This window comes from Mixophyes fleayi, chromosome 8 (genome assembly GCF_038048845.1).
Source record: "Mixophyes fleayi isolate aMixFle1 chromosome 8, aMixFle1.hap1, whole genome shotgun sequence".
Lineage (NCBI taxonomy): Eukaryota > Metazoa > Chordata > Amphibia > Anura > Limnodynastidae > Mixophyes > Mixophyes fleayi.
Genome location: NC_134409.1, coordinates 106,735,133 through 106,752,301, shown reverse-complemented (window position 1 = coordinate 106,752,301; position 17,169 = coordinate 106,735,133). Strand labels below are relative to the sequence as shown.

Genomic DNA, 17,169 nt, shown 5'->3' with positions numbered 1-17,169 from the left:
TTAGTCCAATATTAGAGAAATTTGATGACTTACTCAAAGTAATGAAACAAACCATTGATGATCCGAACTGGAAAGATACTGCTGAAAAACATTATTGAAATTACTTCAGGGGAGACGCTCAGTTGTGGAATATACTGCAGACTTTCGAAGATGGGTCCTTGATACTACTTGGAATTCTGAGGCACAGCTGTCTGTCTACCGTAGGGGACTTTCTGAGACCATTAAAGATGAATTAGCCCGAGCAGAGGCACCAACTGAACTTGAGCCTTTCATTATCCATTGCATTCGAATTGATGCTCGTCTGATTGAGAGACGACAAGAAAGGAAGGCCTTAACCTGGACATACCCCGGTTATCGAGAACCCACAACTTCAAACTATTATGGGAATTCTGAGGTAAAATCCACTACAGAATTTGAGTCTGAACCCATGCAAGTAGACACACTTCACAAACGTAGTTCCAATGAGAGAATGGAGCAACAACGTCAAGAGAACTTGTGCCTTTATTGTGGAAAACCAGGACATTATGTCTCAAATTGTCCTAGAAGACCTCAGAAGACAGTGGCTAGCTTAGCAGATGCAGACTTTTCAGACCAGGAGTCTGTGATTTCCGACATTCCTCAGCATGTGAATGCAATTATTCCTTGTCTCTCCTCTTTAGCATCAACTGAGAAGAATAAGGAGAATAATAACTCACATTTCTCAATTCCAATTCGATTCCAGATCGGTGCATACTGCATTTCCAGTACAGCTATGGTGGACTCTGGTGCAAACGGCAATTTTATGGACATTATGTTTGCTAAGAGAAATAAGATTGAATTTAGAAAGAAACAGATACCAGTATTAATGGAAACTGTGGATGGTTCTCCTTTGAACTCTGGTCCAGTTACTCATGAAACCGAACCCCTGGACCTCGTAATTGAGCCAAACCATCATGAGACTCTGATATTCTTACTGATTTCTTCTCCCCAGTTTCCTATTATTCTGGGAATTCCTTGGTTGGCTGCAAATAATCCATCCATTAACTGGGAATCAAAGACTATTTCTTTTTCACAAGAAACATATGTTCTGGAGACTAAACCTGAATCCTCCGTTGAAGAGGTGAGCAAGTTATATAATTCCCCTCCTCATGTTTTGGACCAGCTACCTCCACAATATAAGGACTTTTCTGATGTCTGTAGTAAGAGGAATGCTGACAAATTACCACCTCACAGACCCTATGATTGTCCTGTGGATTTGTTATCTGGGGCTGTTATACTCTTTGGACGTATTTATCAATTAGCCGAGCCAGAGTTAAAGGTCCTCAAAAATTATGTGGATGAAAGTTTGGAAAAAGGTTTTATTTGTCCTTCTACGTCTCCAGCAGGTGCACCTATTTTCTTTGTGAAAAAGAAGGATGGTTCATTACGACCATGTATTGACTATAGAGCGTTGAATAAAGTGACAATCAAGAACCGCTATCCACTCCCACTTATTTCAGAATTACTGGAGAGGCTTCGCTCAGCAAGAATTTTCACAAAATTATATCTACGAGGGGCATACAATTTAGTTCGCATACGATCTGGCGATGAATGGAAGACTGCCTTTCGATGTAAATATGGACATTTTGAACATCTGGTGATGCCCTTTGGACTGTGCAATGCTCCTGCTACATTCCAACATTTCATGAATGATGTTTTTAAAGATCTAATTGACCAATTTGTTGTCATTTATCTCGATGACATACTAATTTTCTCAAATTCCCAAGAGGAGCATCAGCAACAGGTTCGAACTGTACTGGAATGTCTTTGCAGACACTGTTTGGACATTAAGCTGGAGAAGTGTGAATTCCACCAAACACAGTTTCAGTCCTTGGGCTATATCATCTCACCTCAAGGTTTGAGAATGGACCCTAGCAAGGTCCAGGCTATAGTAGATTGGCCAGCTCCAAGAAACGTAAAAGAGGTACAAAGGTTTGTAGGGTTTGCCAACTTCTATAGACGTTTCATTAAAGACTTTTCAAAGATTGTGACGCCATTCACTCAACTAACCAAGAAGGGATCGTCTTTCCATTGGTCTCCAGAAGCTGAAGGGGCTTTTTCTCTGCTTAAGACAAAGTTTACTACAGATCCCATATTAATATATTCCAACCCAGAACTACCTTTCATCTTTGAGGCAGATGCTTCAGATTCAGCAGTAGGGGCAATATTATCACAGAGAATAGGAGAGAAGATGTTATTACATCCATGCGCTTTTTTCTCTCGTCAAATGACTGCTTCAGAAAGAAATTATGATGTGGGAAATAAGGAACTATTTGTCATTGTGGCTGCATTTACTGAATGGAGACATTTGCTTGAAGGTGCTGCACATCAAATTACCATGCTTACTGACCACCGGAATCTAGAGTTTGTTCGGTCTGCGAAAAGACTTTCTCCGCGACAAGCCAGATGGAGTTTATTCCTAAATAGTTTTGATTTTGTTATCTCTTATAGACCTGGATCCCGAAATGGGAAAGCTGATGCGCTATCCAGAGCATACATGGAAGACTCACCACAGCTTGATGCTGAAAAGACAATCCTCTCTAAGTCAAATTTCCTGGGAGCTATTGGCACTGGTGAGCTGTTATCTGAATCAAATAATAATGGGTTTTATTTGGAGGACAGTGAGACCCGACAGAGTGGGGGATATCGGTGGAGTTCGCGGTGGTGAGAGGACTTTGATGCTAAACACTTACCTTGTTGAATGCGATTATACCTCCTTTCCCTGGTACGGGTCCATCTGTCTATGTTTTTACCCACATTGTTTTTAATTAAAGGGTAATACGCTAGATTTGTTTTCTTCCATTTTTTTCCGGGTGAGATACTTCGTCAGTGAGAACTGTGATGGCGAGGGAAAATTCACTCAATACTTGAGGGCGTGATTACAGCTGTGTTTGAGTAAGCATACACCCGAAAGGGAGGTGTCACGAATCAGGGTGCCGTCTAATATATCTACACATGGGATTTTATCTGGATACCTCAGTTACATGTTGTTTGATGATATATGTTAAACAGATTGCACTATCATCTCCGTTTTTTTGGGTATGCGAATACCTTGTATTTCAGATAACTGCTAAGGACATGTACTGTATTTGTCTATCCACAATCATCCAGCAGTGTATGTGAAGGGCACCCCATATCAATTGTCTGGGAGACCTTACCAGACACGTCCACCCTCAAAGTACATACCCATTGTGCGTAGAGGCAGCGCCACATGTATGTATACATTTGTGTGTTGTATATGTTAATGTTTGAAGTACCAGTGGATCTTCAGTGATACATATTTGGCTGCTAACCGAGTGAAGCCCCCACATTGGTAGTTATCATCTATTTCACCTATTTACATACCGTTTCTCCAGCAACTGTTGTATAGTAAGGTAAGCCCAGAGTCTCTCTGTGAAGTCACCAAAGATGTATTCCTGCTGTTTTCGCACACTGTCCTTTTTTTCAAGTAAAACATTTTCAGTGTATTTCAGAGATTTATCAGCCTATTCCAGCAAAAAAAAAAAAATGAATAGTACAGAAAACATTCATTAAGGTCAGTGGAATATAAAACTGTGCCTCTGAACGCTGTAGTGTAACTGCTATACCTGTCCTAACACTTGTATACATATCTACAATGTTCATAGATTTTCCTGGTCAGTGTTCCTCACGGAGCGTTAAACACAGGAAACTCTCATATTCCCAAGCAAAGTCACGTCTAACCATTTAGATTTAAGTGTGTATGTTGAGTCGGACCTTTCTGAAGATTTGTACAAAGCACACTGTATTTGTTCCATATGTACATCAGATGTAAAAGTATGTATACTTACACCTAATGACAATACAAAGATGCGGTTTGAAAGTCTCAGTGGTAAATGCTAACATTACCTTACCCAGTTTGCACAGGGAAATAAATTTTTCTATAACATCTCAAATTTGTACAAATATATTAAGGATGAGCGGGCTCGAATGTCTGGAATCCGAGCCCACCCGAACAGTGTGATTCCGAGTCAGATCCGAGCGATGTCCGGGTATTCCCGCCGATTCCGAAACTTAAAACGATGCTCTGACTCATAATGCCGCTGTCGGATCTCGCGATACCCGGATCCTTTAAATTCCCCGCTTGCCGCCGCCATCTTCACTCGGGCATTGATCAGGGAAGAGGGAGGGTGTGTTAGGTGGTCCTCTGTCCTGTGATTTCTCGTGCTGTGTTGTGCTGTGTTCTGCTCAGTCCAGTCCAGTGGTGCTGTGTCCTGTGCTCTGTCCTGCTGAGTCCAGTGGTGCTGTGTCCTGTGCTCTGTCCTGCTGAGTCCAGTGGTGCTTTGTGCAGTGCTGTGTCCTGCTGATTCCAGTGGTGCTGTGTCCTGTGCTCTGTTCTGCTAAGGGCATTGTTATTTCTAAATTATTCCAAAGTTATAAAAAATGTATTAAAAAGTTATAAAAAAATAAATATAAAAAAAATAAAAAAATTATACGAAAAAAAAAAAATTAGGTTGAAAAAAGTAGGTAGTACTATTTCAATTCAAAGTCACACTACGTTCACTCTTGCAGCTGTCACAAAAAATAGGTAGTACTATTTCAATTCAAAGTCACATTACGTTCACTCTTCCAGCTGTCACTAAAAATAGGTACTGCTGTATAACTACAGTCCAGTGGTACTCTCCTGTGCCGCAGATAATTTGTAAAGGCTTTGCCCAGTGTGTGTGGTTTAGGGGTACGCTCTCTTGTGCTGCATATAATGGAGTACCAAAATTTGGAGGATAAAGTAGGGAAAGGTCAAGAACCACTTCCTCCTAATGCTGAAGCTGCTGCCACTAGTCATGACATAGACGATGAAATACCATCAACGTCGTCTGCCAAGGCCGATGCCCAATCTCCTAGTACAGGGCATGTAAAATCCAAAAACCCAAAGTTGACTAAAATTAGCAAAAAAAGAAAATTGAAAACATCTGAGGAGAAACATAAACTTGCCAATATGCCATTAACGACACGGAGTGGCAAGGAACGGCTTAGGCCCTGGCCCGTGTTCAGGACTAGTGGTTCAGCTTCACCCAAGGATCTAAGCCCTCCTCCTCCCCCCCCTCAAAAAAATGTAAGAGTTATGCTGTCAGCAACAACAATAAAACAGCAAACAACTCTGTCTTCTAAACAGATGACATCACAAATCCCCAAGGCGAGTCCAAGGGTGTTGGTGGTTGCGAAGCCTGACCTTCCCATCACTGTACGGGAAGAGGTGACTCCATCCACCATTTGCAGCACACCCTCTGCATATGCTGGAAGGATGACCCACAGTGTAGATTCAGATTTGGATAATCAAGGTGTCAAGGAGGCTATTGATGTAGCTTGCGTAGTGGAGGAACTTGACGAGGAGGATGCTGATGTGGTTATCATAAATGAGCCACCAGGGGGGGAAACAGTTGTTGTCCATGGGATGAAAAAGCCCATCGTCATGCCTGGTCAGAAGACCCAAAAATCCACCTCTTCTGTTTGGAGTTATTTTTATCCGAAACCGGACAACAAATGTATGGCCATATGTAGCTTATGTAAAGCTCAAATAAGCAGGGGTAAGGATCTTGACCACCTAGGGACATCCTATCATTTCAGCCACAGTAGTTTGGTAGGCCCTGTCGCTGAAATGATTGGTTTGTTAAAGTGTGCATGTCCTATTTCAACAACATCAGGGTGGGTCGGAGGGCCCAAGGACAATACCATCTTGCAACTCTTTTTTTTGGCATTATGTGCTCTTTGGGGCCTAGTTCTATCTCCATCAGAGATATTCCTGCAGGCCATGTCACCGGCACAGCTATGTTGGTGTTAGACGTGCGCTGCATACTCTGTCTGATTTAGCAGAAGCTAGCCATTGGCCTTGATAATCAAATAGGCTTTCCGTGATATTACATTGTCAGGGATTAGGCTAAACAGAGTGTCATGGTATTTCAGATCCTTACCTTACCTACACACAGCGTATACAGCGCTGCTATTTGTTCTATAATATTATTGTTTAGATAGGGTCTCTACATATTAACACACTCCGCTTGCTCACATCACCCAGTGAAGCAAGCGCTATATAAGTGCCAACTTTTATACACGTTAGGCAGCGTCTTTAACGAGAATACAGTATCTATATAATTGTGAGTGCTTTAAGATCTTACATGACCTTTAATCAGGCCACTTTAAATGCTGCTCTATTACAGATCTCTGTACAGTGATCATCATGCATATTTTTGCAGAACCAATTTAAATATATAAACAGGGTCTCCTAGAATACGTACTATTTTATTTAAAGGAGTTTTAAGGGGCATTACACTCTAATAGAGAGACTCATCATTTCTGAATAAAAAAAATGCTCTAATTCTTGTTAAGTTCCCAAAAAGAGGAACTGCCATTTCTATTACTACGTTCATTGTTTGTGTAGTTCAAAAAACGAGGAACTGCCATTTCTATTAATATTTTCATTCTATATGTAGTTCCCAAAAAGAGGAACTGCCATTTCTATTGATATTTTCATTCTATATGTAGGTACCAAAAAGAGGAACTGCCATTTCTATTAATATTTTCATTCTATATGTAGTTCCCAAAAAGAGGAACTGCCATTTCTATTGATATTTTCATTCTATATGTAGTTCCCAAAAAGAGGAACTGCCATTTCTATTTATATTTTCATTCTATATGTAGTTCCCAAAATGAGGAACTGCCATTTCTATTGATATTTTCATTCTATATGTAGTTCCCAAAAAGAGCAACTGCCGTTTCTATTACTACTTTCTTTCTGTATTTCAAAAAAAGAGGAACTGCCATTTCTATTACTACTTTCTTTCTTTCTTTCTTTCTGTATTTCTAAAAAAGACGAACTGCCATTTCTATTGCTTCGTTTTTTTTTTTGTAGTTCCAAAAAAAAATAACTGCGGCATTAACTGCTATGTTGGTGTTAGACGTGCATCCTGTGTCCGCCATCTGTGCAGTGGTATTCAGACTAGTTGAGGGTTTTATATTGTGGCCCCGGTACCAAATTGGGTACCGGGGACACTCCACTACGCAGTCCAGATAGATGCGTATCAGATATTAAACTACATTCAATGTTGGGGCCAAATACAAAATTTATTAAAATGACCTGTCATCGTCAAAAACAAGAGGTATTGACGTGTTAGAACTACACCCTGTATATGCTGCAGAGGATGTAGGATCAGCCATTTGTAGAGTGAAATTCAGACCAGTTAAGGTTTTTTTATTGTGGCCCCGGTACCAAATTGTGTACCGGGGCCACTACACTACGCAGTCCAGATAGCTGTGCAGTGGAATTGAGACCAGTTAAGGTTTTTTTATAGTGGCCCCGGTACCAAATTAGGTACCGGGGCCACTCCACTACGCAGTCCAGAAAGCTACCTCGGTCCAACGTTTTGGACTAAAAACAATATTGTGAGGTGTGAGGTGTTCCAAATACACTGGAAATTAGTGGAAATGATTGTTATTGAATGTTATTGAGGTTAATAATTGCGTAGGAGTGAAAACAAACAAAAAACTAGATTTTATCACTTTTTATGCTTTTTTAAAAATAAATCAGAACCCAAAACCCTAAATCAGAACCAAAACCTTTCGTCAGGTGTTTTGCCAAAACATATCAGAACCCAAAACCTCAAGCTAATCAGAACCCAAAACACTAAAAGTGCCTGGTGCACACCCTTAAAATATATACGGTGTGTGTATATATATATATATATATATATATATATATATATATATACACACAAGTTAACCCGTGCATGATACTCATGCATTCTAGTCAAATCAAGCTACTTATGGTCTTAAAAAGGTTCTTGTCATGCATTTGGGCCTAGCCCAAGCCTCCTCAGGGGAAGAGCGTTACTTCCCGACGCAAGCGCCCTTTTTAATGTGTGTTCATGAGGTAAAATTACCGCACGAAAATGAGTTTGACCCCTCAACTCGTAAATTTAGCCTTTACTACCTTTACTACCCCTCCCACGGGAGGAAGGGGGAATGATGGAAGTTAACTGACTTTACTATTCTAATTTTTTTGTCAAGTAATGTCAGTATACCAAATTTCAGGTCAATTGGATGAGCCCTTTCTGAGAAAATAGTTTTTTCCACACACACACACACACACTAACACACGCCGCTAGGCTTTTACTTTTATATATTAGATAATGCAAAGAATTTAGTAGGTCAGTGCATAACTCAGCCCAGCAGGTGGCGCTGCAGCTTGTTTTTTTTCCCACACACAGACTAACACACGCCACTAGGCTTTTATATTATATATATATATATATATATATATATATATATATATATGTACATACATATATATATACATACATTTAGATATATAGATATATACATATGTGTATATATATATATATATATATATATATATATATATATATATATATATATAGATATATAAATAAATATAAATGAACGTCTCCAGAATACTATGCTATCCACCAGGAAGGGATCTGATTTGTACTAGTCACCAGAAATGTAGTCGGCTTTGTACAATGACCACAAGGAGTCCTCTCCTTGTTTCAGTACACCGATCACCTTAGTTTTAGCTTGTACACTGGTCATCAGGAAGGAGGTTCTGTATTGTACATATTAGCCACCTGATTCAGATTCAATATAGTACACTGGCACCCTGGGGGAGTTCAGTATTGTACAAAAGTCAACAGAAAAATGGTGTGTATTATACACTTTCCAACAGAGAATGTGATCTGCATTGTGCACTAGACAGCAAAATGTGGATATGAATTGTATGTTAGTTACCAAAGAATAGGACCTATATTGTACGCCAACCAACTGAGAATGGGTTCTTTATTATAAACAAGCCACCAGAGAATGGTGTCTATATTTTACACTAGCTACTAGAAAAAGGTTTGTAAAGTATGCTAACCACTTTATCAATCACTGTAAAATATAAGAAAAAGCATAACTCAATGATTCAGTGCAACAAGTAATTTTAAGTGCCAGTCTTTTGGCTCTTCTTGTATAGCATAAATCATTACAATAATCAAGGAGGGAAATTAATATATGTATCCTATTGTTTTATTGTGCATCTAGTCACATACATTAATATGTGTTCTGCCAAACACAGCACAGATTTGTACTTACCCCTTGTGCCTTTACATCCACAATAAATGAGTCCAAGTCATTATTGGTTAAGCGACCGGCAACCACAATTTCATCACCTTCAAAGTAATGTTTGAAGTTGTTCCGAGTGAGGTCAGTTATGGCATTCTCTGGATACTGCATCTCAATATCTAGCAATGTTGGGTTTGCAATCTCCCTATAAAATCCCTAAGGTCCAAAATGATCAAAAAAATAAACAAACAAAAAATATTAGTTCATTGATGGCACCTGTATTATACATTAAGTACAATTATGTATATGCAGACCTTCCCCTAACAAATTTGTTTGACACTGGACTCACTGCTTCAAGATATTGGAGGTCACCTATGAAGTACAAAATGTCCGCTGTGCAGTACAAAAGCAGCCTTGTGCCTCTATTTGCACATATACATAGGTTTATGACGCAGGATGGTGGTGTTTGAGGAGGAGCAGACATTTGCATAGATAGACAGGAAAAGTTGGTTGGAGTGAAGGTATTCCCACCAAAGAACTCCACCTCTTTTGTGGAGCAGTTCAGAAATTATATTATCTTATACAGAGTGACATTATAGAAATAATTTAAATGGGCCATCCTTGTGTCTCAACCTAAACTTTTAATGGGATCCATTTGCACCTTCATATTTGTATTTCATATTGCACTTCCAGGTGCATGCCAAACAATGTAATAAAAAGCTTGATACAAAAAAAATCACCACTTGTAACAATGATCAGCTGCATTCTAGAAGAAAAATAAAAGGAAATAGGATAAGGTATTAATTGAATGCTATGGCTAATTTCTGAACAGCCTTTTTATTTGCACAAGCACTTACTTGTCCACCTAGCACAGTTCAAGGTACATGTCTGCTTCCCAGTTGTTGACACTACCCTCAGAAAATTAGTTTATGCTTAGCAGGGTCTTGATGAAAATGGAAACTGAAAATGCACACGGTGGAAAGACTGACATATTTAAAAGTAGAGATGTGTGCATGTTTTGCCTTTAGATGTGGTTTTGGTTGTAAAACGTCTATGTGTTTTGGTTTTGCTACTAGTATTGCCCAAAAATCCTGAAAGGTTTTGGTTCTAGATCTGGATTTAATTAAAAATTATGAAGATTAGGTAAAATTATGTGATTTTGAGCTGTTTTGCTCCTATAGTACTATTTATAGCATTAACATTAATTTCTAATGATCTCTTCACAACTTTCCAAATTTTCACCAATTTTGGCCAAACACTGCAGCAAACTGACTGGCTAAAATTTGTGACAGAGTAATGGCAAAAATACAAGGCAGTTTAATAATTATTTCTTAACAAACAAATTTTATATTTTTTGGGAGGTTGTACTTGTCAGAGTCAACGAAGAGAACACCCTACTGCTCGCTCTCAAGCACAAAACACTATCATCATCATCCTCATCATTTATTTATATAGCACCAGCAAATTTCATAGTGCATTTCAACTGGGGACAAACACAGTAATAAACAATACCGGGTAATACAGACAAAGAGGTGAGAAGGTCCTCCTCACAAGTTTACAATCTATGGGACAATGGGAGTTAGATACATGAGATTAAGTTTACATATTGCATTTCGGTCCAGCCATATTGCAAAAGTAAAAAGTGATTAGTATGCTATATGATCCAATCATACAGCAATGTTGGTCAGTGGGGTCAGAGGGTTGTTGTCCTGTGTGAACTGTGTAAAGGGTGGTAATAGCATAATAGCCATCCTATGCAGCGCAGATTCAGTGATTTGGCGGCGGAGAGAGACCTTCATGGCACTCTGGATGGTGCGGTTTAGGAAGTAAAAGCCGGGAAAGAAGAAAAAGCCAGCAGAGACAGGAAAAGACGAAATAAGATGGCGACAGACAATGCAGAGTTGGAGAGCTGCGGGATGCAACCAGAAGACTGCTGAAGGCACCATCCAGAAGCAGCAACAGGGGGAAGCAAAAGAGTTTTCATGGTTCCACCCTGTTGCCAAAAAAAGCTGATTCAGGTAATGCCCTCTCACCATCCCTCTTCTAGGCCCACACCTGTACTCTATCTTTCATACATTTGGGCATAAGAACCTGGGCATTTTCCGGGAACTAGGCCCGAGATTTTGCCGCGGTTATAACACGATGAAAAAATCGGACCTTGATACATTTACCCCCAGGCTGGTAAAGGTTCATGGTTACACATGTATCTGCACGTTTATATGGAGATTTGTCCAGTGGAGTTGACAAAACATTTTTCTAGGATCAGGCCTGAGGGTTGTTATTTTTATTAAGAGGATTTACAGTCATTTAGCTGGTTTATGCGTTGGCTAGGTTGCGGCGGGCTACCAGTCCCCTAAGGAAAGCCAGCATGGTAGGAAGTCACTGTGGGCAGCGGCTGATCGTTACAGCGTTATCGCTGATTGACCGCAGGTGCTACCCTCCTTCGAGTAAAGTGACTCATGGTCCTTTTTGGTGAGGATCCCTTGGCCCCCTTCTGAGGGCGGTCATTGTGTAGTCAGGAGGGGGCATAGTCACTCTGACATCAGATTTAGCGCTAGCCAGGTAGTTAAGGATTTATTCCATTAAGTGGATTAGGCCGTTAGCCATCCATGCTTGGTTCCAAATATCAGTTTGATTTAGCTGCCTCACAGTGCACTTTCACCGCCACCTATTCAATTAACTATTACTAAACTGTGACCTTCTTTAGCCACTTTCATAAGTCTCAGTGTTGTTATTCTTAGATAAGTTAAGTAAGTCGTATATGTCTTAGGAGGTTATGGTTAAGAGAGTGAAACACATCCAGGTTATACAGTTTATACAAATCCACAGCAGAAAAACACATTATAAAGTCCTAACCAACTTTGTGTGCATGGGGCAGCCTTTTATAGTGGATTGTAATGAGACAAGTATATGCAGGTGTATAGGACCACTGAGGTATCGGATGACGCAATCTGATGTTGGGTCTATGCAATGCTGGTTGCAAAAATCTGTTGCTTCCTTTTATACTGATTGTCACGAACAGCACTAACCTGAGTCTGCGTGACGCTTATGTGACACAGGGTTAACCAAACAACAACCACCTGGTCTGTCTAAAATGATTAAATCCTTCCCTATCTATGCCACACACTAGCTTTGCGATACTAATTACCACCACCAAGGTTTTTCGGACAAGAGCTGACACTCTTATTTAGGAAGCCTTCGGTTCTCCCTAGCATTAATCTAGCACAAGTTACGTTAATCAGAGTTCACATGAACCACAAGGTTTGCACAGTTTCAATTAGGTAGCGTCTGGACCAAACTGTCGCGTGAATTCGTAAGAACACAGAGACTTGAACTTATTAAGTGTAATTTAATATGGAAAATACATCCACAATGCTTAAGATAAAAATATAATAAAAAAGACAGACAAATATAGTGCAATTGTTTCTTATAAAATAAAAAGGATAAAACACAGAATTGATACCTCACTTATAATCCAGGTTCTGTTGCTGGGAGAAGCAGGAAAAATGGGACCTCTTCAATATCGAATTGACTCCCTCAGAGTGAACGACGAGTTACATTTTCAATACAGTTTTAAAACCAAGCTACAGGACCCACAGCCCCCCCTTCCTGTGACCTTATTCAGCTTGAATCTGTCATTACCATACAACCCTGTCTCTGCAGTCGGCATGTCTGGGGCCTCCCATACATGTGTTAGATTTCATTGTCTTGCAAGAGATATCCTCAAAGGCTTTCACATTTGCGTCCTGCCATAAATAGTATAAGGTGCTACTCTTATCTACCAGCCCCCTCTGGGTGGTTTAACGCACACAAAAACCCCTTAATCTAACAGCTTCTAAGAGAACCATGTCACACTAACTTATCAATGGATTCAATTGCTACAACCTATTTACACTGCAGTTATGAATTATCCCTTATAAATAACTGCAAGCTCTCTATGTTCACGACACTGATTTAAAAAAAATTGTGTTTATTTCTAAAAGTGAATTATTCTGATATGCATTAGCATAGACTTTCTTAACTAAATATTTATAAAACAAAACATGAACCCTTATGTCTGTTACTAAGAAAGTGTGTGCAATTGTTCATTTAATTATGGTCATTAACACTTTAGGATGCCAATAGTGCTTGTGTTGTGTTGTATGTTTGTTTCAATCTGAAGTATGCCTTACTGGCTAGAGACATGAGCTTGCAACAGCAGGGTCATGAGTTGGAAACCAGAATCATGCCTGTATCTGTGCTGACTTTTTATATCCCCATGTTTCTGTGGATGTACTCTAATGTTTCACTTATAGAAGAGTATGCTAGTATATGTTTTATCATTTACTATGGCTAGTGTCATGCATATATATATGATTGCGAAATATTATCCGTTACATCCGCATCCACGGCTATTTACAATTTAAACTTACGGAAGACACAGTTTTAATGCTGGAAAACAAGAGAATGGTTATGTGTAATTCTTTATGTTTATCCTTAAACCTTCATGTTGGCAGTAATACATGTGTTGTGTTGGGAATTACCATATACATATATTTAAACTGTGCATGTACCAAGGATTTAGGCTCAAATATTTCTTTGTAGAATTGATAATAATAATATGATTGATTGTTACATTAATTAAAATTATTAAAGTAAAACTGTTTGTTATGAGAAAAGTTGATGCTCAGCTATCCCTTCTACTCTATTTCATGAACATACTGTTTCCACTTGCACGTTGGCGTAGTGGTTAGACAATCCACTTTTCATCAGTAGGTTCTTGAGTTTGATTCCTGCTACATTTTGTGGAATATGGCAAAATTGCATGTTGAAAATTGTGTGCAGCTACAACACAGAGAAGCAGCTGTTCAAAATAACTTGATTGCAAAGACAAAGGAATCATCCACAGATGAAAGCTGAAACAACCTAAGTGCCCCCCCCCCCCAAAAAAAAGAAGACAATCAATTTAAATTCCTATTAATAATAATATTATAATTATTATTATAGATGACTGAATTTCCATATCCAAATATTTAAATTGTGCATGTACCAAGGATTTATGTCTATAATACTTCAAAGTATCATTAATTAGAATTATTAAAGTAAAACTGTTTATTTGTCAGCCTATCCTTCTAGTCTATTTCATGCACATATTGTTTCCACTTGCATGTTGGCGTAGTGGTTAGACAATCCACCTTTCAACAGTGGAAACCTGAATTCGAATCCTCACCAATGCCCTTTTTTCTTTGAAGTTTATATATCCTTCCCATGTTTGAGTGGATTTCCTATGTGTCCTTTATGGAAGCGTATGCTTGGTTTAAGTCCGTACCATTTTCATAAATTAAGCTGTTATACTTTTATATCATTACTAGCGTATTGTTATCTGTTTTTAACAAATATCAGCAACTAACTGTTGACACATCAGCCACTTTACAGTGCGATTTATTACAATGGTGGTTGTAATTAAAAAGAGGTCGCTTTTAACAAAATGTACACAATGTTTAATGTTTGATATAAATATAAAATAAATCCCCCCCCTAAAAAAAAAAAATTTTAGGTGACGTGTATTAAGATGTATGTTGTGCATATTTAGTTGTGAGGGTTTTAAATGAACAATGCTTTTAGAACAGTGTATTGTTGTTACTCAGCGCTGCTACTGTAGCTGCTTTGGATTTAAACATGACCCTGAGATTCCTTAAGTTTCAGCGAGGAGTTAAGATAAAACTCACTGCAATTTTTCTTAACTATCCGACGGATACGGAGGGAACGCCTACTCTTCTTAAGTCAGTACAAAAAACGTCTACTCTTCTTAACTCATTTCGGATCTCCGCCCATTCCCCTCAAATTCCCAACCCTTTTATCTTAAGTGGTCAGAAAACGTCTTAGGTGCAGTTATGATGGATTTTCATCTTAACTTGAAATTTTTTTTAGCATACGCAACGGAATTTCCTTCTTATCTCCCTTTTCTGGGCATGCACAGATAAGATTTTCGTAAGATCCACAAAAAACGGCAGATCCGATCGCTAAAGAATCAGGCCCTATATTACAGATGACAATAATTGAATACTTTTTTTTCTTCTGTGCTTTCTGCCGAGACTTGATATAGCACATATTTACTGTTCATATGCTACAGTGTGTTGTGTCTGTCTCAATACTGCGTGTTGATTTTGCGGAGCGTACCTACACCCGTATTCAAGAGACGTTTCTTTAGCTGTTTTTTTAATGTAGCACACAAATACTTGATAGCTTATTTGTACACTGAAATTTAAAGTTGATATTTGTGTGCTACATGAAAAAACAGCTAGTATTTTACTTATGTGCAAAATAATAAACTAATTTACACCGCTTGCATTGCAACATGGTTTTGTCCAGAAAACTTACTCAAATTATTGCCTAGTTCCTTAATGAATCAGGCCTCTTGTATTTTTTTAAAAAATGCACGTAAATCGTGCATACACAAATCCTACCATCTTTTGACTTAACCAGAGTCTCAATTTTTTTCAGATTTCGGATAGCCTTATTTCTATCCCACGGATATTTCAATTACCATACAATATTAGCATGTACCACCTATCCCCTATTGTTTCAGTGAAGGAAGTCTTCTTCAAATTTCCCTAAACCTGCTACCCTCCAGGTTTACTGCATGTTCTCTTGTTATTTCTATTATTTGGAGGAATGTTTCAATCAGATACCTATCTCCTTTGTATGTTCCAAACTACACATGGTTAGATCCTTTTTTTTCCTGATAAGTTTTGTGAAACACCATTTTAGTAACCCTTCTTTGCAAAATCTCTTTTTTTATGTAATTCCGTAGACATAGGGCCTGATACATTAAGAAATGCAAAGTGAACGCAATGTACGTTTTTTTTTAAACGCACGTAAATGAGGCATAAGCACATCTGTATTTAAGGTTGAGCATAACTAGGCAATAAGTTCCTCGATGAATACGGTAGTAATTCACTTACATGACGTAAATTCGAATTCATGTTGCAAGAAATGTGTTTTTATTTGCTCCTCTACGTGATTTACAAGCAAAGACACCTTAGGCCGCGGCATACTACCTTATTACTTCTTACTGACAGAGGAATGCAGAGGCGTGCAATTCTTTCATCATCCTCATTCACCTTATTATTCCTAAACACTTTTAATTTCAGCTAAGAGGACATGTAGAGGCAGGATATCTTCTGCACCTCGAATAAAAAAAATAATTTTTAACACAACATTACACAAAGTGTTTGTTGCCAAGGGGTATTACTTGGCAACAAACACTTACTAGGCCCATGGTGTCAGACACTTGTAGTATGGCAATATTTGCCTAGTCCTGGCAAAGAAACATTTAGTAAAGAAATTATTTCTAAGGTCTACACTTTTATGGTGCAAAATAAGATAATAAATATATCACTAGATTCTACAATCAAAATTCATTATTTTGCAGGGGTCAGTGCAAAAATAAAGCTATCAAGTATTTGCGCCCTAATTGAAAAAACAACCAGTATTTTTCTGTGCAAAATAATAAACTCATTTGCACCCCTTGCATTACAACATGGTTTTGCCAAAGTTCAAAGATACACATTTTTTTGCTTTACTTTCCTCAAAAAATCAGGCCCATAGTCATTTATTAAATGTTATCTCTCTCCCACATACATAGATACATAGATATAATGCTAGGTTTTAATGTTAATTATCAAAAGCCTCACATGGACCATTACTCCACCATTTGCAAAATAAAAACCACATGCATTTGGACTTGGAAACGTCAGAATCCTAAAGTGAATGTAATCACATACTGAAACACCATTATTACATAGAAGGCCTTGTACATTGCCCTATGAAGGTTATTAAAGTCACATTACTATATACAATACTTTCCCTTCTACATACAAAAGTTTTTTTTTAATTGAGAACTTACGCCTTGCAATTTCACCCCTTAGCTTAGACAGGAGCTGCGGTTGCATCCTCCGCAGGTTGCTCCAGCGGCATCTGCAGCTGCACAATGGCGTGCCTGCTCCCTCGTTAAGCCCTGTAGGTTGCATTTTTGCTGCTCGTTACTTATGTAATGAGCAGCAAGACCAAGGCAGTTGTCCATTACCCTGGCTGCTC

The 17,169-nt window shown here is 38.6% G+C and overlaps 1 protein-coding gene across 1 annotated transcript in view; it reads right to left on the bottom strand.

Annotated features, from left to right (window-relative positions):
- LOC142099560 (inter-alpha-trypsin inhibitor heavy chain H3-like) overlaps nucleotides 1-17,169 on the bottom strand; it is a 122,346-nt gene that overhangs the window by 19,097 nt on the left and 86,080 nt on the right. The window contains exons 12-13 of the mRNA XM_075183107.1: nucleotides 9,121-9,306; nucleotides 3,364-3,503 (exon numbers count right to left, since the gene is read on the bottom strand). Of these exons, the coding sequence (XP_075039208.1) occupies nucleotides 3,364-3,503; nucleotides 9,121-9,306 (326 nt within the window). The remainder of the gene's footprint in view (nucleotides 1-3,363; nucleotides 3,504-9,120; nucleotides 9,307-17,169) is intronic.